The sequence below is a fragment of the Trichomonas vaginalis genome, chromosome II, assembly GCF_026262505.1.
Source record: "Trichomonas vaginalis G3 chromosome II, whole genome shotgun sequence".
Taxonomy (NCBI): domain Eukaryota; phylum Parabasalia; order Trichomonadida; family Trichomonadidae; genus Trichomonas; species Trichomonas vaginalis.
In genome coordinates this window covers 25,043,399-25,070,127 of record NC_067204.1, presented here as the reverse complement: position 1 = coordinate 25,070,127, position 26,729 = coordinate 25,043,399, and the positions used below count along the sequence as shown (strand labels likewise).

The 26,729-nt window shown below is 30.3% G+C and overlaps 9 protein-coding genes across 9 annotated transcripts, besides 6 other annotated features; 6 read left to right on the top strand and 3 right to left on the bottom strand.

Moving 5' to 3' along the window:
- Nucleotides 1-2,840: 2,840 nt before the first annotated feature.
- TVAGG3_0605820 (uncharacterized protein) lies at nt 2,841-3,344 on the top strand (the record flags this gene model as incomplete). Its single annotated transcript, XM_001582746.1, has 1 exon — nt 2,841-3,344. One exon carries the CDS (start codon nt 2,841-2,843, stop codon nt 3,342-3,344), a length of 504 nt encoding a protein of 167 aa, XP_001582796.1.
- Nucleotides 3,345-3,959: 615 nt separating this feature from the next.
- On the bottom strand, nt 3,960-8,621 carry TVAGG3_0605810 (A-type inclusion protein-related family; the record flags this gene model as incomplete). The annotated part of the gene is made up of 1 exon (XM_001582747.1): nt 3,960-8,621. The coding sequence occupies one exon, from the start codon at nt 8,619-8,621 to the stop codon at nt 3,960-3,962; it is 4,662 nt and encodes a 1,553-aa protein (XP_001582797.1).
- Nucleotides 8,622-9,149: 528 nt separating this feature from the next.
- Nucleotides 9,150-9,262: a mobile genetic element.
- Nucleotides 9,263-12,602: 3,340 nt separating this feature from the next.
- Nucleotides 12,603-14,479: a mobile genetic element.
- Nucleotides 12,652-12,802: a mobile genetic element.
- Nucleotides 13,134-13,394: a mobile genetic element.
- Nucleotides 14,480-17,067: 2,588 nt separating the features above from the next.
- Nucleotides 17,068-17,299, bottom strand: TVAGG3_0605760 (uncharacterized protein; the record flags this gene model as incomplete). The annotated part of the gene is made up of 1 exon (XM_001288315.2): nt 17,068-17,299. A coding segment is annotated over one exon (232 nt), but the record flags the coding sequence as incomplete, so codon positions are not given.
- Nucleotides 17,300-17,553: 254 nt separating this feature from the next.
- TVAGG3_0605750 (protein of unknown function, DUF4107 family) lies at nt 17,554-17,982 on the bottom strand (the record flags this gene model as incomplete). Its single annotated transcript, XM_051239888.1, has 1 exon — nt 17,554-17,982. The coding sequence occupies one exon, from the start codon at nt 17,980-17,982 to the stop codon at nt 17,554-17,556; it is 429 nt and encodes a 142-aa protein (XP_051097712.1).
- Nucleotides 17,983-18,608: 626 nt separating this feature from the next.
- Nucleotides 18,609-26,729: part of a mobile genetic element that runs on past the window's edge.
- On the top strand, nt 20,841-21,458 carry TVAGG3_0605740 (uncharacterized protein; the record flags this gene model as incomplete). Its single annotated transcript, XM_051239887.1, has 1 exon — nt 20,841-21,458. One exon carries the CDS (start codon nt 20,841-20,843, stop codon nt 21,456-21,458), a length of 618 nt encoding a protein of 205 aa, XP_051097711.1.
- Nucleotides 22,444-22,481: a mobile genetic element.
- TVAGG3_0605720 (uncharacterized protein) lies at nt 22,639-23,613 on the top strand (the record flags this gene model as incomplete). The annotated part of the gene is made up of 1 exon (XM_051239886.1): nt 22,639-23,613. One exon carries the CDS (start codon nt 22,639-22,641, stop codon nt 23,611-23,613), a length of 975 nt encoding a protein of 324 aa, XP_051097710.1.
- Nucleotides 24,116-24,946, top strand: TVAGG3_0605710 (keratin-associated protein family; the record flags this gene model as incomplete). The annotated part of the gene is made up of 1 exon (XM_001582750.1): nt 24,116-24,946. The coding sequence occupies one exon, from the start codon at nt 24,116-24,118 to the stop codon at nt 24,944-24,946; it is 831 nt and encodes a 276-aa protein (XP_001582800.1).
- On the top strand, nt 25,102-25,545 carry TVAGG3_0605700 (keratin-associated protein family; the record flags this gene model as incomplete). The annotated part of the gene is made up of 1 exon (XM_001295605.2): nt 25,102-25,545. One exon carries the CDS (start codon nt 25,102-25,104, stop codon nt 25,543-25,545), a length of 444 nt encoding a protein of 147 aa, XP_001295606.2.
- TVAGG3_0605690 (integrase core domain containing protein family) lies at nt 25,572-26,648 on the top strand (the record flags this gene model as incomplete). The annotated part of the gene is made up of 1 exon (XM_051239885.1): nt 25,572-26,648. The coding sequence occupies one exon, from the start codon at nt 25,572-25,574 to the stop codon at nt 26,646-26,648; it is 1,077 nt and encodes a 358-aa protein (XP_051097709.1).

Sequence of the window (26,729 nt, the reverse complement as noted above, 5' to 3'; positions counted from 1 at the left end):
TTAAAAAAGTGACATTTTTAATATTTTGATGTTTTGATATGTATGATTACTTTACAAATATCGTGTAAAGCATGCACGAAAATTCAATATTGAATTATTATAGATATGTTATTTAGTTAGATTTATATATTTCTTTATCAAGATTTCGAGATTGTAGAACAAAATGCATTTTCCATGGAAGTATTCCAATAAATATAAATAATAGTAAATCTGTTCATATGAATAAGTCGCATATCTATTTTGGATAATTAATTGTTAAATAAAATATGAGTTATTTATTTGAGACATACCAAAAAATTATACTGATGCAGGACTAAGAAACGTTTTTAATATCACAGCTTCTCCTTTGTATGAATACAGAAATTTTTATGATGGATTGAATGTTCCAGGAAATCCATATGACTTAATTAATAAAAATCCTACAGGTATATGGCACTCAAAGAGATATGAATATGGCTGGTTGATATTTGAAATGCCATCTAAACAAATGACTATAACTGAGTATAGTATTATTTCAATTACATGCTGCACCTTGGGAAATCATTATCTGAAAGGAAGTAATGATGGTTTGAATTGGATTGAAATAACACACATTACTTCTAATACTCAAAAAGATAATCAAGGAAAATTGGTTAAGTACAAAGTTCCAGAATCTACTTTTCGAATGTATAAAATCGAAGAAGAACAAAGTGATTTAGGCAGTAATTGCGGAAGTGACAGGTATTTTGGTTTACGAAAAGTTGATTTTTTAACAACAAAAATATCAAATTATGAAATCAGAGATAATTTCAAAGGAGTGAAAGTTTCAGTTATATGCTTTCAGTCCAATTTTTTTCATTTCTTATTTATTACCTCTACACATTCTTTAACATAATATTAAATAATGTATCAATTGAGAATATACGATATGCAATATTATCTGATCATTTTTTGGGCCAATGATGGAAAGCAAATTGTTGGACTTTTGAACTCAACTGTGATTTAAGTTTGACTATGATCTCAATGAGGGATTATGGTTTTGCAATTCTGTTCATTAATATCTTAGTTCTTGTTTTCAATTGAGATTTAAGTTCGTCGATGATATCGTCTTTGTTCTTAAGTTTTTTCGGATGAATTCTCCCTAAGATGAAAATTATATCGAGTGGGATGTTCAAGTCTTTCACATCATTTAGTAGATTGTTAGTTGATGAATTTGAAATTTAATGAGCAATCCTTCTCATTGTCAAATTAAAACATCAATTAAAACAATCATCTCTTACTTCGCCACAAGATAACATTCTATCAATTTATGTGATTTATTTTTTCAGTTCGAGCTTCTGGACGATATTTATATATCTAAATCTCCATGTGTTGAGAAGTGTTTTGGACCGATGAAAAAGATTAATATACATTTTAATAGTTATATGAATTTTTGAGGTTGGCCCGGAAAAACGTCCAAAAAGTGTAATATTAGAAAAGTGACATTTTTAAATGTCAAGATATTTTGATGTACTTCATTTACTTCCAAGTTTCTGATATAATTTGGCTCACAATCCAATATCTAATTATTTTATATATATTAAAAATCAGATTTTTGTAATCTTTTTGTTGAAATTTCGAATATATATACCAAAAATTATTTTCTTGTATAATGGGAATGATAGAACATGAACATAATGCAATAAGTATGTATGATGGAATGCTCGTTGATATTGATAATTTACAAAGCTCTAACTTATTTTGGTTTTTAACGAAAATTAGTAAAAGAAAATGAGTTATATATTTGAGTCATATCAGCAAAAATACCGAGATGAAGAATTAAAAAACTTTTTTAACATCACATCTTCTCCTTTATATGATAAGGCTACTCAAACCTTTGATGGATTGACAATACCTGGAACTCCATATGATGTGATTTATAAAGATACTACTCGAATGTGGCATACAAAGAAAAATGAATATGGATGGCTTATAATTGAATACCCATCTAAACAAATGACAATAACAGGGTATAGAATCTTTGCTCATTCGACCTACTGCACATTGCGAAATCACTATTTGAAAGGAAGTAATAACGGGGTTAATTGGTCAGAAATAGTTTATATTAATTCGAACACTCCAGATGATAATAGAGGAAAATGGGTAAACTACGAAGTACCGGAATCTACTTTCCGTCTGTTTAAAATTGAAGAAGAACAAACTAGTAATGGAGTCACCAATGAATGTTCCAAATGGTTTGGTTTGCGAAAAGTTGATTTTTTAACTTTAAAAATATCAGATTTCGTGATAAAATGTAATATAAAAGATATGAAATTTTCTATTGTTTGCCCTCAGTCTCATTTTTTACATGTTTTATTTATTATTTCTACATATTCATTCTAATAATTAGATATTATAAATGATAAGCTTAGAAATCAATCTATCAATTTTACATATCATTTTTAATAATTGAAGTTAATGTCGCAATATGAAAAGCAGCTCCTCCTCTTTCCTTATTTGTGGTCATATCTTCCTCTTGTGAAAGAAAAGTCTTGGGATTAATCAACTAAATTTGAGTGATAATAAAAATATAATAAATATAAAAGTGTCGTTTTTTTATTTGTTGATTTATTGATGTATAAGATTCAATTTCAATTTTTAGGTATGGTTTGAATTATAAGCTAATGCTGATTCATTTTAAGTATATGACAAGCCATATTTTTGTGACTTTTTATAGATATTTCGAAATTTTCGAGCCTATAGTTTTGTCAAGCATAACTGGAAAGATGAGAAACAAAACCAATTCAATAAGTATGAATACTGATGAATTTATTGATATTCTACAAAATAAATGAAAATTTAACGAACTATAGCAAAATAAAATGAGTTATATTTTTGAGTCATACCAAAAGAATTACACTGATGTTGAACTAATAAAAATTTTTAATATCACGTCTTCTCCAATGGTGGAAGGGGGTAGCGATTGTGATGGATTAAGTTTTCCTGGAAATCCATATGACTTGATAATTAAAAATCCGAGGAGTATGTGGCATACAAAACTAAATATGTATGGCTGGCTGATATTTGAGTACCCTTCCAAATTAATGACTATTACTGGATATAGAATATGGGCACCAAATGGATGCTGTACATTACAGAATCATTATCTGAAAGGAAGCAATGATGGCGTTGATTGGAATCAAATTGCTTATGTTAATTCAAACACCCCAATTGAAAATAGAGGAAAATGGGCTACTTACAAAGTACCCGAATCTACTTACCGAATGTATAAAATCGAGGAAGAACAAAGTAGTTTTGGTAGTAATTGTGGTACATGGTTTGGCTTGCGAAAAGTTGATTTTTCACAAATCAAGTCAAAAAAGTGAAAGTTTCTATTGTTTGTTTTCAGTCCGATTTTTTTAATGCTTTATTTATTGTTACCACTTATTCGTTCACATTTTATAAGATATATTAAACCAAATCGCAAATTCTCTAATGTCAATGACTGAATGACCTAAGACAATTATTGATTTCAGATTCACGAAGTGAATTCTCGAGTTGTTGAAGTTTCTGTTTCAGTTGTTTGTTCTGTTCATTGATGTCTTTGTTCTTGTTTTCGGATGATGATAAAAGATCTTGAAGATTACTGTTTTCTTCTTGATAATTAGAGATTTGTGTCTCGAGTTCATCATTTGAAGATTTGTATTGATCAACTTGTGAACGTAAGTTATGATTTTCTGCTTCGATTTCTTTGTTTTGTTGAACTTGTGATTTCAACTGTGATTTAAGTCCATCATTGATGTCGTCTTTGTTCTTAAGTTCTTCTGATGCATTCTCGTTAAGAGAAAGTGATTTAGACTTTTCTTCATCAAGTATTATATTCAATTCTTTCAATTGTTCTTCTAAATCTCGCTTATCATCATTCAATTGTTCAATTGTAGAATTGAAAATATAGAAGAAGAAACTATAAGATATTAGTTTGAATCTTAATATATAGATATTTATTTAGATTTCAATGGTGAATTAGGAGGAGTTAATGAACTGTCTTTCTCCATGTTGTATTCAAACAATCGTTGGTTCTCGTTCTTTACGGCAACATAACTATCTGACAAGCGATGCGATTTGTTCTTCTCGCATTCGAGCCAGAAGCGCAAACGTGAATTCTCTAATGCTAGTGACTGATTAACTTTAGATAATTGTTGATTTGTCTGTTTCATTCTGATAACATCATTATTATTTTCGTTCTTGTCCTCAAGTTCTTTATGAAGTCGTTCAATTTGCAAAATAAGTTCTCTGATCTTAATCTCATATTCTTCTTGGCTCTTGCTTCCTTCAGAAATATAAACATTTGGTTTAGTCTCGTACTGACTCTTAGAATTCATTGTGTCAATAGTACTTGACAAGTCGAAGTTCTCTTTACGAAGTTTGTCATGTGCACCTGACAACCAAACACATCGTTGCTCAAGTGTGCAGAGTTTCAATTCGTTCTGATTGTTCTGGATACTCAACTGTGCATTCGTTGATTCAAGGTGACGCATACGTTGTCGAATCTCATCATTATTCTTCTTCAAGTGTTCGTTTTCTATTGTTAATGTTCTCATTTGATATTTCAAATCTTCAATATCGACAGAAGGAATTTGGTTCTTAGAAAGCTCTGAGATTTGTGATTTAAGACGTTGGTTTTCGCGTTCTAAGAATGATCGTTGATTTTCTATTTGTTTGTTTTGTGATTTTTGTACATTAAGATTGTTATTCAATTCTTTGAGTTTCTTAATCAAATTATCTTTTTCTGAACTGTATTTAGCATTATCTTGCATTGCATCTTGTAATTGTTGTGACAATTTTGTGATTTCGTCACAATTGCTTTTAACAAGATTATTATATTTGTTTTCAGATTCTCGAAGTGAATTCTCGAGTTGTTGAAGTTTCTGTTTCAGTTGTTTGTTCTGTTCATTGATGTCTTTGTTCTTGTTTTCGGATGATGATAAAAGATCTTGAAGATTACTGTTTTCTTCTTGATAATTAGAGATTTGTGTCTCGAGTTCATCATTTGAAGATTTGTATTGATCAACTTGTGAACGTAAGTTATGATTTTCTGCTTCGATTTCTTTGTTTTGTTGAACTTGTGATTTCAACTGTGATTTAAGTCCATCATTGATGTCGTCTTTGTTCTTAAGTTCTTCTGATGCATTCTCGTTAAGAGAAAATGATTTCGATTTTTCTTCATCAAGTGTTATATTCAATTCTTTCAATTGTTCTTCTAAATCTCGCTTATCGTCATTCAATTGATCAATTGTAGAATTATGTTCATCATTTTCTGCTTTCAGTTTAGAAATTTCTTCTTTCAGTGCTTGGTTTTCTTTTTTGAGTTTCAAATATTGTTGTTTGATCTTTTCGATATAATCAGCAGCTTCCCGAAGATCATTGTTTAATTTCGATATTTCTTCATTTTGTGTTTCATTCTCTTGTTTTAAGTTTGAAACTTGTTTTTCTAAATCTGCAACTTTCTCTTTAAGAAGAGCATTTTCTTTTCCGAAATCTCCCAAACTAAGAAGAGAACTGTTATTTTTATCTTTTTCTTCACTCAAAGATCTCTGTAAGTCTTCAATAACCTTTAACAATTTCTCATTCTGATTTGCAAGATCGAGTTTCTCTGATTCCGTCTCAGACAATTTGTTTGTCAATGAATCTTTTTCATTGTTCAAATTAGAAAGTTGTGAATTCAAATCATCGATGAGTTTATCTTTTCTTTCATTGTCATCAACGAGATTTGATAATTTCTTGGACAATTCATCATTCTTTCCTTGCATGTCGTTCATTTGACTCTCTAAGTCTTGAATGACATTGTTCAAATTGTCTAAATCACTTGAAACTTTTTGGATTTCACTTTCTTTTTGTTTCAAATCGTTCTGGAGCTGGTTGATTTGGTTAACAAGATCTCTGTTTTCTTGTTGTAACTTACTGAGTTTATCAGATAACTCTGCATTTGAACTTGAGTTATTTTGTCTCTCATTTTCAAGATCTGATTCTAAATTAGCCTTTTCTTCTTGTACTTGCTGCAATTTGGACTTAAGAGCTGCAAGTTCTTCTTCAAGAGACTTTGATTTATCTTTCTCTTTCTCTAAATCGGAATTTGAAATATCCAATTTGTTTTGTGTCTCTTTTTGGTTGGATTCTGCCTTGGCTAAGGCATCTTTAAGCTGTTGGATCTGATTCTGAAGGTCACTCTTTGTTTTGGCTGCTTCTTGGCGTTCATCATTAAATTTAGCAACCAAATCATTGTACTTTTGGACAATATCGGATTTTCCATCACGTAATGAAGCTAAGTCATTCATTAATTGCTGGATTTGCTGTTTCTGAGCTTGGTTCTGTTGAGATAATTCATTATTTGTTTGTCTCTCTTTGTTGAACTTCTCAACAAGGTCGTTATACTTTCCAACCAACTCAGATTTGCTTGCTTGCAAGTCTTCATATTGTTTCTTGACGTTATCTAATCTTTGATTCAAATTATCGTTGTTCTGTTGGAGATTTGCCTTCTCATTCTCCAATTTCTTGATGTTTTGATTCTTTTCCCTGTTCTGTTTCGTTAATTCGTTGATCTTGTCCATCAATTTCTGAGATTCTTCATTAAAGTTGGAAGAATTCAACAATGATGAGTTCTTTTCATCTTCAAGTGCTTCTTCTAGTTCTTTAACCTTCTTTTCAAGGTCGGATTTGTCCTTTTCAAGTGAATCTTTTTGGGATTTCAGATCATTAACATCGGAATTCAATGAATCGATCTGCATCTGGAGAGAAAGATTGTTTTGGTTCAATTCATCGACGGTTTGGCTATGTTCTCCCTGCAAATTGTCAAGTTGGAGGTCTCTTGTCTTCACATTCTCCATCAAACCTTCATTTTCAGCGGTCATTTCATCTATCTTGCCCTCAAGATCTGTTACTTTGTCTTCAAGATCTTGATTCGACTTCTTCAAATTATTAATATCGTCATTTTGTTTCTTATTTGCTTCTTGGAGTTGCTGGTTATCATTCTTCAAGTTATTGAGCTCACTGTCCTTGTTGGCAACTGTATTATTGAGATCTTCCTTCTGTTTCTCCAAATCATTATTTTGGTTTTGTAAATCTTCGTTTTGTTTCTTGAGATCTTTGATTTCATCATCTTTTGTAGTGATTGTATTGGTGAGATCTTCTTTGACTTTCTGAAGATTTTGTTTTTCATTTTGTAAATCTTCGTTTTGCTTCTTGAGTTCTTCGATCTCATTATTCTTATCATTAACAGTGTTTGAGAGGTTTTCTGTTTCTTTCTGGAGATTTGATTTTTCATTTTGCAATTCTTGGTTAAGTTTCTTCAAATTAGCAAGCTCATCGTTGTTATTGCTAACAGTATTGTTATAATCTGCGTTTTGTTTCTCCAAATCTGACTTTTGATTTTGAAGATCTTGGATCTGTTTGTTCAGATTATTGATCTCATTAGTTGTAGAGTTACTGAGATCTTCGTTTTGCTTCTTCAAATTGCTAATTTCGTTATTTTGATTATTAACGGTTTGTGTGAGGTCTTCCTTCTCCTTTTGGTATTTCTCGTCATTTTCTTGCTGGGACTTCTTCAATTCTTCGACTTCTTGTTCTAATTTCTCCCTTTGAATTTCAAGATTTGACTTGTCATCTTGAAGTACTTTGATTTGCTTCTCTAAGTTAGAATTATCATCTTGAAGCTGTTTTACTGCAGACTGGAGGTTTCCTTTGTCGCTGGCGTTTAATTCTGCCAAAGATTTCTGATTTTGTAATTCATTTTGTAAGTTTTCGCTATCTTTCTTAAGTTTATCAGTTTCTTCTTGATATTTCTTCATTAATTCTTCAGAATCTTCTTTGGATTTTGCCAATTCGTCTTCGTACTGTTTAATGATCTTAGATTTGTTATCAATCTCGTTATTAAGCTGGTTGATTGCCTCTATTTTCTCTGCAATCGTCTGATCAGCCTGTGATAACTTCGTTCCAAGGTCATTGCATTGAGAAGTCTTATCATCAAGCTGCTGCTTGATGAAGTTACACTGATTTCGTGATTCATTGAGTGAATTCTCGGATGAATCGAGTTTTGCTTGTAATGCGTTTTTCTCGGCATCGTTAAGCTGGCATTTCTGGGTAAGTTGATTTATTTTGGCTGCCAAATCATCTCTCTCCGCTTGTAAGGCTTTAAATTGGTTATCTTTGTCCTTTATTATGGAATTATAACCGTCACGCTCTGTATTTAACAATGCAAGTTGGTCTTCGAGTTCCTTGATTCTTGCCTTTAGATTAGCGTTCTCTTTCTTTAAAGATTCGAATTGTTTCATCCATTCTCCAAATTTTGAGGCCGAAATACCGTAAGTTTTTTCTAATTCTCCTAATTTCTTCTTTAACATGTTGTTCTCATCTGTTAATGCTTTATTTTGGCGAGCAAACATTTTACTTTCGTTCGAAAGATTGGTATTTTTGTTTTCCAAGAAGGAATACTTGTTCTTTAAATCATCTAACTCCTTTCTAACTGCTACCATGGGGGTATTTCCTTTTTCATATTCAACGACTTGAGATTTAAGTTTCAGATTTTCGTTATTCAGAGTTTCATTGGCTGTAGTCAGTTTATTCACTTTCTGCTGTAGCTCCTGCACCTTTGGATCTGAAGCAGACATTGCCGGTTTAATGTAATAAAATTTTATACATTTTTATCGGCGGGCGATTTTCAATGAATTGTTATATCATGAATAATTTTGATTGCAATATATGTAATAGGACTTTTAAGTACTTGTTTTGTTGCATGCTAAGATCAGTCATAATGTAAACCTCTCAATTTTATTGTCGTGGGAAGTATCTCAATTCCTTCAAAAAATTGAAAAATTATTTAATTTTAAAAATATAATACTTTTAATTAGTTAATTAATTGGAGATATTTTTAAAAAATCACTTTTGATAATACTTTTGAGAACTTTAATTAAAAAAATATATTCAAAAATATCCAGGATATCAAGAGGGAATTGTTCCTTATGAGGTATAGTTATGATGTATACTCATAAGGAACAATTCCCTCCTTAAAATGAGAAACTTGTTCGAAATTGTTTATCATTTCGAACAAGTTTTCTCGTTTTTAATAGGAAACTAAAGGCTATGAGGCACTGATTATATATTAGTGCCTCATAGCCTTTAGTTCCTAATAGATAGCTGGGGAACTTTCTCCAAATGATAAGTTATTCAGAGAAAGTTTCCCAGCTATCAAGAGGGAATTGTTCCTTATGAGGTATATAGTTATGATGTATACCTCATAAGGAACAATTCCCTCCTTAAAATCGTATAAATTTTTATACTTATTAATCAACCATTCAAAATCATATTCCTCTGAAAAGTTATTTTATTAAAAATTTAGAATTTTAATAAATATAGAGTTTGAATTTCATACAATACCTATATTTTCAATAATGGAATTTGAAAACCATTCTCAAAAGTTCTCAGAAAACCTTTTTTTTCATTAATTTTAAGAAATCTGAGTATTAAATTAAGCGATAAATTCGTTTGACACTACTTTAATTTTTAAATTCAAAAAATTATATGTGCTTCTTAAAATGACTCAAAAAAATTTTATTATAAAATAATATATAATATTAAAAATCCCACAACATTTTTTACTTTACATAATCGTACTTCCTCGACGATTAATTTACACTCAATTTCTATCGTTGACCGAACTTAGCATGCAACAGTTTTAATTTTACAATTTTCAATGTTAATTGTGTGATTATTTTATTTTTTATATAGAATTTTTAAGAAGTTTACACTACATAAAAATCAAATTTGAATATTAAACTGTGAGGATTTTATATTATAATTTAAATACTAAAAACTATAAGGCAGATTTTATCGACAAGTTCATTCTTTTGAAAGCATTCAAAATTTAAATCACTTTTGAATTAAAAGTGATTTATATTCCGACAAAGGAGAAATTATATTCGTTACAACATTTTAAATAACATTTATGTTCAGTTATTTAAAAATTGAGTTTAGCAACCATCATAGCAAATAGCAATGACCTGTACTAGTACAGCTCATATATAAAATTTAATTATCGAAATTTTCATATTTCTAAAAAAAATTCAAAATATCTTCATTGGATCATTATCAATTACTATCGAATGTTAAATTAGTATTAGTGTTTCATTCAATGACATTATCCAATCTCCGACCGGCTAATCAAATTTGTAAAATTTCTCGAATTAATACTTTAATGAAGATTTAATGCCATGTGGATAATACTCTAAATTACCTTAGTTATGTTGCATGCTTTTTATAAGCTGACAAAGCTCAGTCGACAATCTTATCATCAATGAGTATTCTTTTCAATTTTTTATCTTAAATTTTGCCATTTTATGCGATTTCTTACTTTACAAAAATTACATGTCAAAATAAGAATCCTTTTCAATAATTATAAATTTCCGACCGAAAGCTTGCATAGCATTATTCATTAAAACAATTTTTGCATCTCCGTTAAGGATGTCAATTCGGAAAATTGTTTTCGTTTTAGGAGAATATAATTTTCCATTTGGAAAATTTAAAAAGTGAGACGCGCAGGATTCGAACTTTTTTAAAAGTTGATTTAAATATATTCTAATGTGGAATCTAAGGATAATATCATATTTAAAATAAGAATATACGAGTTTAGGTAGTATTATTTTTTTCGATAAATTTGAGAGCATGTACGTTTAGGACATCAAAAGTGTCAATTCGCTCAGGGAAAGCTGAGCTAGCTTCGTTCTCGAAAAAATAGGGAAGAAGTGAAGGAGAGTGATACAGATGTTGACACATTCATATAATTTCAACAAATTTGATCAAATTGAAATTCAATGAAATTCAATTCACTTCATATCCTTCAGTCAGTACATTGACATCCTTCTACATCACAATGATAACTCGGGAATCAATAGTTCTACAACTAACTCAGAAAAAAAAACAAGATTTTTACTTCCAGCTTGCAGCTTTTAAAAAGTTTCGATGATAAAATCACTCTACTCTTGTTTATAGATATGTGATGATTAGGTAAACATATTCTTATCGATTTTAATAAAAATATTTTACGAAAATCTGAACCAATTACAGAGTTATTCATAAAGTTTATGATAACTGTAATTATTTCATCTTTGTTTATATTTGAATAAACAATTTAATTTAAATTGCATAATATTTTTTGGTTGAAAGACAGGAAACTTAGTTGAGTTTGTATTATTTTTATCGTTTAATTCATCGTATCAGTGAGTGATCCAGATATTTAAGATATTTAGAAAAAATTATTAATTTGATTAACAAATTTTAATCAAAATAGCAAAAATCTATTTGATAGCTGTAAACAAACAATAATTTTTATTTCAAGCAAAATCACTTATTTTCATCTAAACGTATAAAATTGTCAATTTTATAAAATAAATTGAAATCTCAAGAAATGTAAAGGAGAGTAATATTTTTCAATTTTCTTTTTTTCTTTGTCTCAAATATTTTCTGTTGGGAATTTTCTTGTTATCAAAAATAATTTTAATATTTGTTTATTTTATTACATTACAATAAAATTTTAAAAACTCTATTTCTTCTCAAGAAAATTTTTTTCCTTCATATGAAGAAACATTTTGTTCTCCATTTGATACCGAGTCTAAATCTCGATTTTTGAATTTTCTTCTTTCCAAATTTCTTTTTTCCAAATTAGAAGTTTAATTCAAATTTTCAATAGTTTATATATTTTCTCAAACCGTCTCAGATTTTCTCACTTTTTAGGGATTTTCTCTCAAAATATACAAAAATAGTAATATCAATACATGTGTCTAATATACTTTAAAACCATCGTGACAAAATTCAAAAATGAAGAGTTCTTCTCTCCAATTTTTTTTCAAAATCAAAAAAATGAGATAAAAAAGTCTGTTTGGAAAATTCATTTTTAGCATTTTAGGAATTTTCTCACTTTTCTTCCAAATTGACATCCTTATCTCCGTCCATTTCTTAACAACCAATTATGAATTCGAAATGTATGGTTTTTCCGTGATAAATGAAATTAATTTGATTTACATCACGGAATTAGAATATAAAATGCACGCGAATTATATCACATTTCTTGTAGATGTGTGCGAAATTTGATGAGTGTTCGAAGATATATAAGCTTTGCAACGAAAAAAATTCATATCACATATCATACCCTTAAAGTTTGAAGAAAGAAGCTGAACATAACAATGAAAGCTTTGCTAGTATGTTTAATTTATATCGGAGAAATGTAAAGCAATTCAGTGGATCATCATGGCTTTTAATTTTCCATCATGATTCAATTGGAGATCATTACTTTACGAAAGAAAACTGTAAATATAATATTGAACCACAACTATATAGTATTATTGATGACGAAGATCTGTATTCTCTAAGTTATAAAAAGTCTGGCTTTTATTATTTTTTATTAGAATATCCTGAGATCAATAGCTATCAAATATTCATGCAAAAAGAATATATAACATCAACATCCGATAGTGTTGGATACAAAAAAGTATTAGGGGATAGCTGGGATACATTTAAGGGACTAGCAAAATCCTACCATTATGATAATACATTAATAGATGGATCTCCAGGACATACCGAAAATGGATGGTTTAATGTAGGGCTGTACAAAATCGAGAAAAACATTGCCGTGCGGTAATATAGGGTCAAAAAAATCGCGTCTCGGCGGCTCCGCCGCCTCGGCACTATTAAGTGCGCATTATATTTAATATGTCCTTCTTTTTTTTTCTTTTTTTTTCTTCTTCTTTTCCTTTCCTTCTTCCTCTCCTTCCTCTTCTTTCCTTCTCCTTCTCTTTTTACAACAACATCGAAGATCTTCGAATTTGATTGTTGGAAAAGCATCTATTTCAGATAAAGGATGCCTTTCTCACAGTCAACATACGAGGGTCCTGGCTGAAACGTTCTCAAAAAGCCCGAGATGGTAATTCTCTGATCACTCATAGCTGGGCAGGTAGTCATTGCTGACAATACCTGTCTTTATGCATGCACGCTTTCATGTATATGGGTTTACACTATCAATTCGCAAAGTTGTTCCGAATTCTTCCAAAATGGAAGGACCCGAAACAACTTTGCTTGTTAACGATACAGACGCATTACTTTGCATTGATACTGTGCTGAGTTGTGTAGAAAGTTTGATTAGAGTTGTTTTGTTCTGGTATCTCTCATCTTCTGATGAGAGAAATCAAAGCAAAACAACTCTAATGAATTTGTTTTCACTCATTTGTATGTAGGTTTTTAGTTCGATTGGAGCTGCTTCATAATGAGATCTCTCATCAATTGATGAGGGAGATCATAACAAAGCAGCTCTAATGTATATGCTCGTATTAACCGTGTTGTAATGCGTTGTAACGTCAGCTTGTAGTTCGTTTGGGGCCACTTCACATTGAGATGAGAAGAAATGATTAAATGACTCTGAAAGGCTTTGGCCGTTGATGTTGTAATCGCATTACTTGGAACTAGCTGGATGCTAAGCTGTGTAGAATTTCGATTAGAGCTGTTTTGATATGATTTTCTCATCATAAGATTGGAGGAATCATAGCAAAACAACTCTAATGGGTTTACCATCATCTACTTGTATGTAGATGTTTGGGAAATTGTCTTGTTAATCGATTTTCGAGATGACTTTCAAATGCTATAATCAAATGACAAACAAGTCTAAGATTTCTCGACAATACATCAATGATGTTTGTAAGTGCGATGAGATTAGAGTTTTTGAAGGAATGACAAGAGAAGTAGGGAAGCTCGGCATTCGCCGAGCAATTAAAAATTAACGTGTGGATTAAATTTTAAGAGGAATTCAATTTTAATTACGGGTTGTTCAAATATTGATTAATATAAATTTATTAATAAGAATAAACAATTTTTTTTTGAATTTATTCAATTTATAGCTTTACATATAGTTTCAAAATTGTACAACTATGATTATTTCAACAAAAAATATCTTACTTTTTCACTTCACTTTCACCCTCACTTTTTCCGTAATTCAAATTTCAACATTATGTATTTTAATTCCTTATAGTATTTTTAACATAATTAATCAAATAATAATTGGAAGTTCTGAACTCACTTTTTCCGTAATTCAAAATCAAAAATATGAATAATATATCTATTTATTATGTACTAATGCTATTTTCAACTAGAAGTGAGGTACGGTAATCTTACGGATTCCCGTAACTCAATTTTACGGAAAAAGTGTTGTAAACTATTGATGTGGCGGTAAAATCACGGTAATTCACGGAAAGCTATATGCGAAAATTTGAAATTATACAAAATCGAGCGAAACACTTTTAAATAGGTTGTTCTCGTATTTAAAATACTATTCCCAGATTTATTGTCGTCAGAATATTTCCAAATTTTTGCCGATTTACAAAAAATGATTTACAAAGCATATTTTTTAATCTAAAAAATTCCTAAAAAAGGAACCGGTGTGCGGAAACCTCGGTAAATTACCGCGGCTCCCGTTGGGACTGCCATAGTTTAATGCTATTGGAGCGTGGGGTCGTTACTTTAGTCCAAGAATACCAGGGCCAATAATTAATTGAGTTGAAATATATGTATATAATGTGAATTTATGGATAATGATTCCAAAAATCCCCATATTATTTTGCAAATTTAATTTTAATATCAACTTATTACTAACATATGTTTTCATTTTATTGTAAAAAGCATTTTTTTTCTCTCAATATTATTTCAGTTTGTATTATTCAAGGTGCAATATCTAAATAAGTGATCAAATAGGTTAGAATATAATGATAACATGCTTTCAAAATATATTGAGGGCTAGTTTGCCCTTTCCAGATGAAAAGGCATTAATATATACAGGATGGGTGATTTCGATGATGATCTCCCAGATGAAGAGATTATTTGCAGACAAATTAAAAATTAGATTAAATCCAGATTGCATGCAGCCAAAAAGAAGGTAAGAAAACTCCATGTTCATAGTGTTCTCTTTAATAGAAATCAGATTTGACTTCGTTCCTAGCAGAATTTCGGCAATTTGTATTAAAAACAATTCCTTTAATGATGAAGACTTATTCGCATGACCAAAGTTTCATGAGACAAAATTAACACTGCAAGCATTTATGACATCCAAACAAGTGCATATATATAGGGTTGTTAAAAATATCAAAAATTAGCGTTTTGAAGACACCATGGTGTCTTATAATTTTCCCTTCCTTATTGGCGTGTAGAAATAAATGCGCCAATAGATTGAAGAAGAAGAATTGTTTTTCTCTTAATGAACTTTAATCCTTTTGATATAAGAATATTAAAAACATTAATATAATTTGGATTTCGGAAATTAAATTTCCAAATTTTTTGTCGATTTCGGAAATAACAGGATCCCGCATCCAACACGCAACAACAAAACACAAAACACACTTTTTGGTTCTTTCATCGTTTTAATCGTAATTTATGTAATACATGATTTGGATAAATTTTACAAAAATAGAACCTATATTATATTCTTTTCAAAGATTCTTGCAAATCATCAAAAATAATTGTATTTTAAAAAACGATCAAATTATCCTTTCATTATTTTAAACTTAAATTAGTTTTTATGATTGACTAAAGCAATCATATTTATTCATCATTAAATAAACAAAAAAATAATATTTGAGAGTTATTTCAAAAAAAAAACACATTGAATTTATTAATTTGTCTCAATTTCAGTATTATAAATTTTTATAATTTCAATATTTTGAAATACACTTTTTAATATTTCAATATTTATGATATTTCAATGTATTAAGTGGTCTCAAATTGAGCTTCTCAAATATAAGTTGGCCTATTCAAATAATAAAATTAAATAATATTTAAAATAATAAATAAAAGTGATTGAGGTCATAGCAAAACGGCTGTTTGGAGGCAGTTAGGAGCTAGCGGTTGAAGCGATAACATTCACAGCCAACATCTACGGTCAAGCGGCAGCATTCAAGGGCAACATCTACAATCAAGCGGCAGCATTCAAGGGCAACATCTACGATCAAGCAGCAGCAAGGAGCTACGGCAGCAACGAACTACGGCAGCAAGGGGCTACGGCAGTCAAGCGGCATCATTCAAGGCCAACATCTACAATCAAGCTGCAGCAAGGAACTACGGCAGGTCAAGCGGCATCATTCAAAGCCAACATCTACAATCAAGCAGCATCAAGGGGCTACAGTAGGTCAAGCTGCAGCATGGAGCTACAGCATCAAGGAGCTACAGCATCAAGGAGCTACGGCAGGTCAAGCAGCATCAAGGAGCTACAGCAGGTCAATGGCATCAAGGAGCTACGGCAGGTCAATGGCATCAAGGAGCTACGGCAGGTCAATGGCATCAAGGAGCTACGGCAGGTCAATGGCATCAAGGAGCTATAGCAGGTCAAGCAGCAGCAAGGAGCAGTTAGTATCTAGTAATTCGGTACCAAGGGTCTACGCCCCTCGGAACCAAAATTACTAGAATTTACAAAAACCGTTTGACACGTAAAATACATTTGACATTTACAAAAAATAAAAAATAATTTTTTAAAAAATAAACTTAAAAATTAACGTTAAAATTTTTGACATTTACAAAAAATAAAAAATAATTTTTTAAAAAATAAACTTAAAAATTAACGTTAAAATTTTTGACACTTTACAAAATAAAAAAATAATTTTTGAAAAAATAAATTTTAAAAATTAACATTAAAATTTTTTTATTTATTTTTTTTATCATAGATTTTAACACTGCAGAATAAAAATAATTTTTTTAAAAAATAAACTTAAAAATAAATTAACTCAAAATTTTTTTAATTTCTGTATATACTAAATTTTTCATAAATGATAAAATTAATTTTATGGTATATCTAACCCGATATCTAACCTCATTTCTAACCTTGTGAATTTTCAACAGTAAATATGCTGGCATGATTCAGGAATGTCATCGCTGCTGTCTTCAAACTCTTTTATAGATTCATACCATAAACGAGCTTCACGGGAGATGAGAAGTAATGAAACAATAATTAATAATTTATTAGTAAAATTCATTTTATATAAAAATAAAATTTATTATTTCATGACCCAAATGGGTCTCGCCGCTAAGCGCTTAATCTTGATTTTTCGAATTCTTCTAACTTCTTCTTCAGTTCTGCTATATTATCTTCATATAATTTAATCTTTCTCAAAATACCATTTTTATCTAATGGCTGCTTAATTTTTCTAAATTGAACTCTACCATCTTTCATTTGATGAACATAAAAACTTTCTGGAATAGTTCCTGATTTAATGTAGTCAACTAAAAACTTTTGTTTTGTTGCTTCAGTAATTTTAGTACTCATTTTATTAAAAGTAAAAAATAAAAAATATTTTTAAAATTAACTTTATTTTTTATCGTCGTCTTTTCCTTAATTCCTGCGGATCAACTAGGTCGGTTGAAGGTCTATTACTTTCTTTATAGTGTTTATAAAGTTTATAAGCCGCCATATGATAAGGATAATTAAACCATAAATACGCTTTACCTAAAGTTTTCAATCGATTATATAAATCATTATTGTTAGGCGTTTCAGGTGGTGCAGGGTATTCGAGAACATCTCTAACCATTTAATTGCTTTAAAACCCTTGGTTTCTTTTTAGTTTTTAACAGTTTCTTTGCTTTTGCGATTTTAGCTAAAATATATCTTCGACCGTAATGGAACCAATTAGAACCTCCTGTTTTAGGGTCAAAAGGTCTTCCATAACCGCCAGGGTCATATGGTGCGACTGCAGTTACTGGCGCTGGTGATGGCGCAGGTGCTGAATTAATCGGCGGTGCCTCAATTGGTGGATATTCTGGCTGTTTCTCCTTTTCTTTAAGTGAATTTAATTTAAACTCTTCGCCATTCAACTGACCTTTAAAATCTTTTAGCTGCTTAGATATTTCATTATCTTCACCTAAAAGGTTTTGCGACTGGTCAGCGACCCAGTTACCTAATTTCTTTAACTTTTCAGATTTTAATTTTCTGGCAGCAGCTCCCACAAGCATTCCAGCATTATTTTTAAAGCTTTTGATACAGCTCCACCAGTTAAACCGTCAATAGCTTTATAACCTCCATACAAAGCTGATAGTGTTGAAAATACCATTTAATGCTTATTAAAATCATTTCTCATAATGATTAACTCATAAAATTTTTCATCGGAGCTAAACGTTAATGAAACTCTGACTTTTTCACCACTGAACCTCTTTAATAGTTCATTAATTCTATCAATTATGTTATCACACTCACTTACATCATCAATGATAGTAATATCATCACAAATTATTTTTACATTTAACGACGTCATTTATTACAAATTAATTTCTTCTATTCTTTAAATAATTAATAAAAGACCTAATACGTGCGAGTGGTTCGCGGTTCCTTTCCTGTGTCGGGCTTGTTTGAATCGGTGTAGATTTTTTCAGACCTGTTGGAATAAGATCAGCCCCGGCAGTTGAATTAATCGGTGTTCTATATAAATTTCTATATAAATATGGTCCCGCTACGGCACCAGCAGCTAATAAAAGACCTACAGGAATTACAATTCTATTATAGTTCCGCGGTTTAGGATCTTCATCAAAACTAGCCCATGCGCTTTCAGTCGTTGAACTCATTTATATATAATTAAATTTTAATAAGCGATTAATATGAGTTCGATAATAATACTATCTTTTCTGTCATCAGGAAGGACAATATCTTTTAGGCTCGATGGTTCAACTAATTTTATATTAAATTTATTAACATAATTAGTTATTGAATAATGCTTCGGCGGAGAATATAAACAGTTTGATAAACATAAAATAGAATCTTCAGCGAATTCACTTATACTTGATTTAATGATTGCCGCTTCTCTGGACCAAACACCATTAAATGAAATTGATGTTAATAAATAATCATCATTTTTAATGGAAATTGATTTTGGTAAGTACTCCAGGAGGTCATTTAATGTTATCTGTTCTGCTCCGAACTGAGCAAATCGATAAAAGCATTCATCATTATTAATTCCTGTAATCTCTTGAAAATTTTTATTCGTGTATATATTTTCAATCTCATCACCGACAGCACCATCTTTTAAATCAAATATGAAACCAGCTTTTGAATTTGAATTAACACGAAATTCTATTGAATTAGTTTCAAAACTATAAAACATATCAACTTCATTAGGTTGAGGATATCCGGCACCTTTTAACTGTTCAATAAGAACCGATTTAATCTTTTTATTAAATGCTGTCATATCATCTCCTGTGTCTAAATCTATATAAATCTGTAAATCATATTGATGATTATCTCTTATTATTCCAAAGTTATATAATTCAATGGTTCGTCCTGCAGGAATGGTTTTTATCTGTCTTATTTCAATTGCTTTTTCGCCAGTGTTATAATCAACCCAGTGTTTAGGGTATTCATAAATGTATTCACCATTGATTATTTTAAACGGTTGTGAAAATATGTGCTCATAATAGATTTTAATACTTTTATCATTAAGACTGGGAACGGTATTAACAAAATTTCTGACTTGCATTTTTAATTATAATAAAATGAAACATTTATTTGAAGAAGTAGATGAAAAAATGAATGAAAAATCTGATAAACTCAATAGTTCATTAATTCTTCCCTTCAGTAAGGATTATCAGTTCTGTTCAAACGGTGTGTATTTCTATTGCGGAAAAATGGGTTCGGGAAAGACTTTTAATTTAATTCGTCATATTTTAATTACTGAACGTTTAGGCTCTGAAGCTATTCTCCGATTAATTCATATTATGACCAAATCATTATATCAGCAACTTCAGATTCAATGGATTCAACAGCGAAGACGTTTATGGTAAAGTTCAGGCATCAGTAATTAAAGTTCCAGATAGCGAATTAATTTCTTTTCTTCAACGATATATAAGAAGAAAGAAGAAATATTATGCAATAGTTGAATTCATACAATCAGGAATGCAAAAGACCTCGGAAGAAATGGAAAGAATTATTGATAAACATCATTTGAGACAGCAGGATGGTACGTATGATATGAAACGATTGACAAACTACATTCTCTCAAAACTTTCAAAATATCCTTTTAAAAAATATCCATCAAACACTTTATTAGTTTGTGATGATTTCGCTGGTAAAGGTTTAGTTTCAAAACCAGATTCACCATTAGCTAATTTAATTACTAAAGTCAGACATTATCACATGACTGTAGCAATACTTATGCAAACGTGGAGGTTTTTAGCTTTAAACATTAAACGTCTCATTACTGATTTCGTTATATTTCAAGGTTTCTCAAAATACGATATAGAATTAATTTGGAAGCAATCAGGTATAACATTACCTTTTGATGAAATCTGGGATGCTTATAAATCACTCATTTCACCACGTTCATATTTAGAAATTCATATAATGACTAATACAATTAATGTTAAAAATATACCTTGGGAAAGACCAACATTATTTTAAAGCTTTATTTTTAGATGAGGTGTAGTGAATAGATTCCATCCATCTCTATCACCATTTCTGTTTATATTTTTGGTGTCATTCATGTCCACACTTTCTGGATCAGTTAGTTTTTGAGGATAAAGATTAGAATAACTGTTTTTAATTGATGGTGCCTCACCTTTTAACGCATAAACTCTATTACTTTCTGCATATTTAATATTTGAACCACCAGATCCATCATTTACGTAAATAGTAAATGGTTTATAATCGATGTTCATATTTCGACTTCTGCCTTTTGATTTCTTATTTAACACCTCAACATCTTTATAAACTGCGCCCGTTTCAGTGAATTCAACAAGATTTTCATTTTCAAGTTTCACGTTTAAACCTTTATCAAAGATATTATTCATTTTTATAGTAATAAAAGGTTTTTATTCTCTAGAAAATGAGAAGTAAATCCATCTTAGCCGGTGCAGTGAATGTTCCTATTGAACCGACGTCGAATGTTGATTCAAGAACGACAAATAATATTATAATCAAAAATTACAGCTCCGAAAACTTGAAAGATAAAGAGCCGGAGCTAAAATCCGTTAATTTAAACACAGCTTCAAACACAAACGCTAACAGTGAAGTTAAGTTAGAATATCCACCTCCATTAGAACCAATCATATCGCGTGATGCTCAAGATAATCCATATTCAACTATTCAAACTAATCCTTCAGATAACGTAGACCATTACCTCCTTAATTTATACCAAACAATATTACTCAAAGACGATAAGAAGCTTTTGACAAATCTTATTAGTAAGAATCAAATAATATTAACAAAGGAGGATTTAGAAAATGTTATATCAAGAATAACAGGGAAACAGTGCGTTATTGATTATCTTGACCCTGAAATCGAATGCTGCGGTCAGATGCCGGTATTTATGAAAATCGGTAATGTTAGAATAATCGAAACACCAGGAACTACAGGAGTTGAGCTTAAGTATAAATATTCGAATGAATACACAAAACTTTCAACAGAATATAAACTTTGCTTGAAATATGTTTTAACGAATTAATTTAAAATTTATATTTTTATACCTGGTTCATCATCTAGTCCATTAGCTCTTATATTAGACCAAAAATCAACTTCTATGGTCATCTGCACAGGAGCTTTAATTTCAATTGGTTCGCCTTGAAAATCAACTAATCTAAATGTCATATCTTTTAAGTGATGTGGTTGAATTCGAACCCATTTTCCTTCGTGCCTTAATAAAATCGGAAAATTAGGCATGAATACAGAATTAACGGCGTAACAGAACGATTTATATTCTTTAACAGAATTTTTATTATTAACTCCTGATATTCCTGTTACATTACTTATTTTTGATTCAACATATAAACAGTTTCCATAACATATGTAGGGTGCAGATTTCATTTCAATTATATATTTTTGATTTTCAATAGAAGATTTTAATGGTAATTCTTGATGATAAGCACCTAGTAATAAACGTGCTCGATGAGTCATATCACTAATTTTAAATTCTTTTTCGGAACTAAATTTTATTATTCCTGAATCAGTTAATTCACAGTTAAGGGCTCCGTTAAATTTTTCATCAATGAGATCCTGAATCTTTTTCTCTAACGTATCAATATCATATTTATTTCTTGCTTTAAAATGAATTTTATTTTTCATATTCAAATGGACTGAGTGTTAACATTTAACATTTTTTGCTAATTGTCGTCAAAAATTAGGCGTAAAGCAAAAATTGATATTTCATATGGTTTTATGATAGATAAGCATTATATTCCCACTCATTATATTCGTAAATTTTGAGGGTTATCCTTCGCTTTTAAGATCATTGAATTTGATTTTTATATAAAATAGTTATATATTAGAAAATAATATGAGTTTATGTGATATTATTTTTCAGAAGATTTTGTGTTCTTCTTCAAAATTTTATTTTTTTATTAAAAAGAATCTTTACAAAATATACATTTACTTTAATTAATATTTAAAAACGTGCTCTATCAAAAGTTCCAAAAATTCAATATTTTAGCTTTTCTGAGGTGTCACTTTTGATGAATTTCTGTTTACAACAGTCTGTTATAACAAATGAAGCGATAGTGCTAAAATCAAGAACTCTGAAAGCTAGTGGTTCATTCTGAAGACCAAGGTTAGTTTGTAATTTTAATGTCCCGTAATCATTAGGGTCTGTACTTTGCAAATAGAACAACATTTTTATTATAATTAAAAATATGAGTATATCCGCATATTCTTATGAAGCTGATAGGGCGAAAAGATTAATTTTTGGTTCATACACGTTTTCATTTGATGATGAGCATTTAATAATCACTGATGGAAAAACTGAACATTATATCTCATGGAAAGAATATGAAAAATTTATTCCAATATTAACGCCATGTACAATGCCTTTTATTAAAACTGGTGAAATTATTGAAAAAGATAACACAACAGTATATAGGTCTGTTTATGAAGCATTAGAATATATGTTGAATTATAATCCCGAAAGATTTGACCCAAGCACTACGCCATGTGCAATGCCCTTTCTGATGGACGGTGAAATCGTAAGGGTTCCGAATTCAACGGTTTATACAGCTGTTCAAAACAGTTTACAAAACATTTTAGCGAATATCTTTAATTCAGAAACTACAGAAATAAAATTACCGTATATAACAGATGCTAAAGAAATTAAATTAAAAACAACAACATTATTTACATCACTTAATGATTTAATGACTTATATAATTAATACTCCCCAGCCGACTTCGGCATTTGACCCTAACTCGACGGTTTGCAGTGTACCTTTCATAAATGACAGTTCAGTAATTGAATTAAGGGATTCAACAGTTAATGAATCATTAAAAGCTTCATTAATGAAAATCATTGATTTTAACTCATTCATGAATACATATAATTCATTCATTAATGTTTCATACACTTCTAAAGAAGGTGAGCCAAAAACTATCGATAAAGCGGTGTATGAAATAAAAGCATCAATGACGAAATTGAATTCGTTAACTTTTGACGGTGATAGTTCCGTTAACAGCATGACATTAGGGAAAACGATTTTAACGAAAGAATATTTAAAATCTCATGTTAGTGAGTTCGTTGAAATTGAAAAAGAAGGCGGAATTAAGTTCGATCCACTGGGTTTCATTTTTGACTTAGCGAATATGGACGTTTTTGGGGTCGAAAGCGGGAATGAGTGAACTTGTAGATGCTGCAAGAACATTAGGTGAAACGGGAAATTTTGTAGATGGTTTTAAAAGACTTGTTTCAAATGTTTTAACAAACACAAAGAAATTATTTAGATATACCGTACATAACGGACAGATTTTCGAACAGGTAGCAACAAACCCTCCGGTTATGGCTGCGTTGATGATGGCTAGAGACATAAACGAAGAGGAAGAAACAGAGGAACAACAGGATACGGGTCAGGTTATTCGAGACATTAAAAACGTGTATCCTGAAGTTATTGATTTATTTAGAGGTGTTAATGATTCGATTTCAAATCATTCTATAACCATTGATGAAGAGAATAAATTAACAGATTATATATTCGTCATTATTGCAGAACTAATGAAGAGAATAAATGAAAAAGGTATTGATGATATAATTAATGTCAGCGATGTAATGATGAAAAGAAATTTTGACTCATTATTTACATAACCGAAAACAGAATACAGTCTTTATGATGTAATTACTGAATTAATGAAAAAGATTAATGATAATAAGAGTTCTGGCGGAAGAGTTGAATTAGAAGTGAATGATGTTAATGAGAAATTAGATAGTAAAGCAGATAAAGACCATGTTCATTATATAAGTTCAGATGAACAGATTATAACGGATTATCATGGATATTTAACACAGGATGAAGAAGTGAATACGGAAGATGTTAATGAAAGAAGATATAAATTCATTCGTGCTGAAGGTTATGACATAAGATGTGTTATAAATTATGATACAACAGGTAAAGCACCAGAAGCATTTGATTATAACGATGAAATTTATGCTTCATACTTCTTTGTTAACGATGTATTAGTTGAACCAAGATTTACTTTGATGGTTAAGTCAAAAATAACTGTTGAAGATGCGATTAAAAATAAAGCTGATGTAAATCATATGCATCCTGAGTTAAATCAAGAAATAGTAATCTTAAGGCATGATTTAATAACAGAACATAACGACATAAATTCACTTCAAACTTCATTAGACAGTAAAGCAGACAAGAACCATACACATGAATCCTTTACAACTGTTAGAGCAGACGACATAATATTGAATTTTAACCTTGGTTCAAGTGCACCTTTAGAAAATCCAAGTACAAGCGTAAAAGATACTCTTAACAATTTAGATAACAGTTGCAGGAACATTGAAGGTCATGTCAGAAACTTTGAAGCATATAAACTACCAGCAGTGTTAGATAAGAAAGCCGACAAAACTTATGTAGATGAAAAAACAGAATATGCTAAGAACAGTGCAATAGATTATACAGAGTGGACGATGGAATGGGTCAATCAATTACTATCAATGGTAAAATAAATGAAAGATTTTCGAATATCGATTCATTAACAGTTAATGACATTCAATTACATCATCAGTTACCGGGTCAAAAGAATGTGGAATATAATAATCTCACTAACATTCTCGATGGTTTCGATGAATTTAGAACTAATGCAACAAATGCTATTGCAAGTATGAAGAATGAAATATTACAAGCCATATATCCTGTTGGTTCTTTATATACATCAATGAATTCAACAAATCCGGCAAGTGTTTTAGGTTTTGGTACATGGCAGCAGATTGTAGATAAATTCTTATACTGTGCTAATTCATCAAATCAAACGGGTGGTTCAAAGAAAATTACTGAAGCAAATCTTCCACCACATAAGCATACAGGAACTACAAGTGATTCTGGAGACCATCAACATACTATTGATGGTAGTTTCTTAAATCAATGGCAAAAAGATTATAACAGCGATAATGTTTATTCTCCAACAGAATATACATCAAAAGTAGTTCAGCACAAAACAACATGGAATGGTAATCATTCACACACTTTCACAACAAATACAACAGGAAGTGGTGCAGATTATATGCCACCATATATTACAGTTTATGCATGGGTTAGAACAGCGTGAAATTTGTAAAATTTATTTCTACATAAATGAGTTTAAAAGAAGTTTTCGAATCATCACCGTGGAGGTCATTTAAAAAATTCTATGAAGCTGCAAAGAATGCGGGATTTAATGATGGAACAGAAATTAAGAGATTTTATGATGAAAATATAGTTCATCAAGTTAAAGTTAATCCATACGACTACTACCTTCCCATTTATTCTAAAACCCATGATGCATATCAATTTGATACACTCGTTCAGAGTAAGAAAGGAAGAAAGCCACCATTTTTGATTTTCATTAATGTTAATACACGAAAAGCTTTTGCGTATATAATGAAAAATAAAGGAACAAAAGAAGTTTTAAGAGTTTTGCAGACGTTCGTGGCAGAACATCATCCCACTTCATTAACTTCAGACCAGGATTCAGCATACCTCAGTAATGAAATTACAGAATTTTTGATTAAACATAATGTTACTCATTATACGACTGAAGACCATAACCATAATATTTTAGGTATCATTAATCGTTTCATTCGAACGCTCAGAGATTTAAATAAAGAAAGAGATTTTACGGAGGAATCAATGAATAAAGTCATTAATGCTTATAATAAATCAACTCATAACAGCACAGGATTTAAACCAAACGAAATGACTTCAAAAGAGGAGGATGAATATATAAAACAAAAAAGAATGTTAACGGAGGAAAGAAGAAGTTCATCATTACTACCAGGAACTAAAGTTAGAATCATTCTTGAACATAAACCGCATGAAAAAGTAAGAAATCAGTTAAGTGATGATTATTATATCGTTGATTCCTCACAGGGTAATGGTTATTTAATTAAAGCAGCTGACCATTCGGTTGCGTTTTATCCACGATTTCGATTAGTTGAAAGCGAAAATGGAAGATTAGCTAAGACGGTTGATGAAGCGAAAAGAGGTATAGTTAATAAAATTGTGAGTTATGATGAAGACAAAGATGAATACACTGTCATTTATGAAGGAGGTGTGGATGATAAAATTCCTTCTAGAAATTTGAGAGAATCGAACCCTACACATTTATCGGAACTCGAAAAGGATTACTGGAAGGATAAAAATAAGCCAAAATTAATCAAAAAATTTTTATGAACTAAATATATTTTATGTCTGAAGTTAATTAGTTAATAAAGTAGCGGATGAAATACAGAAATATATTATATCGTTAATGAT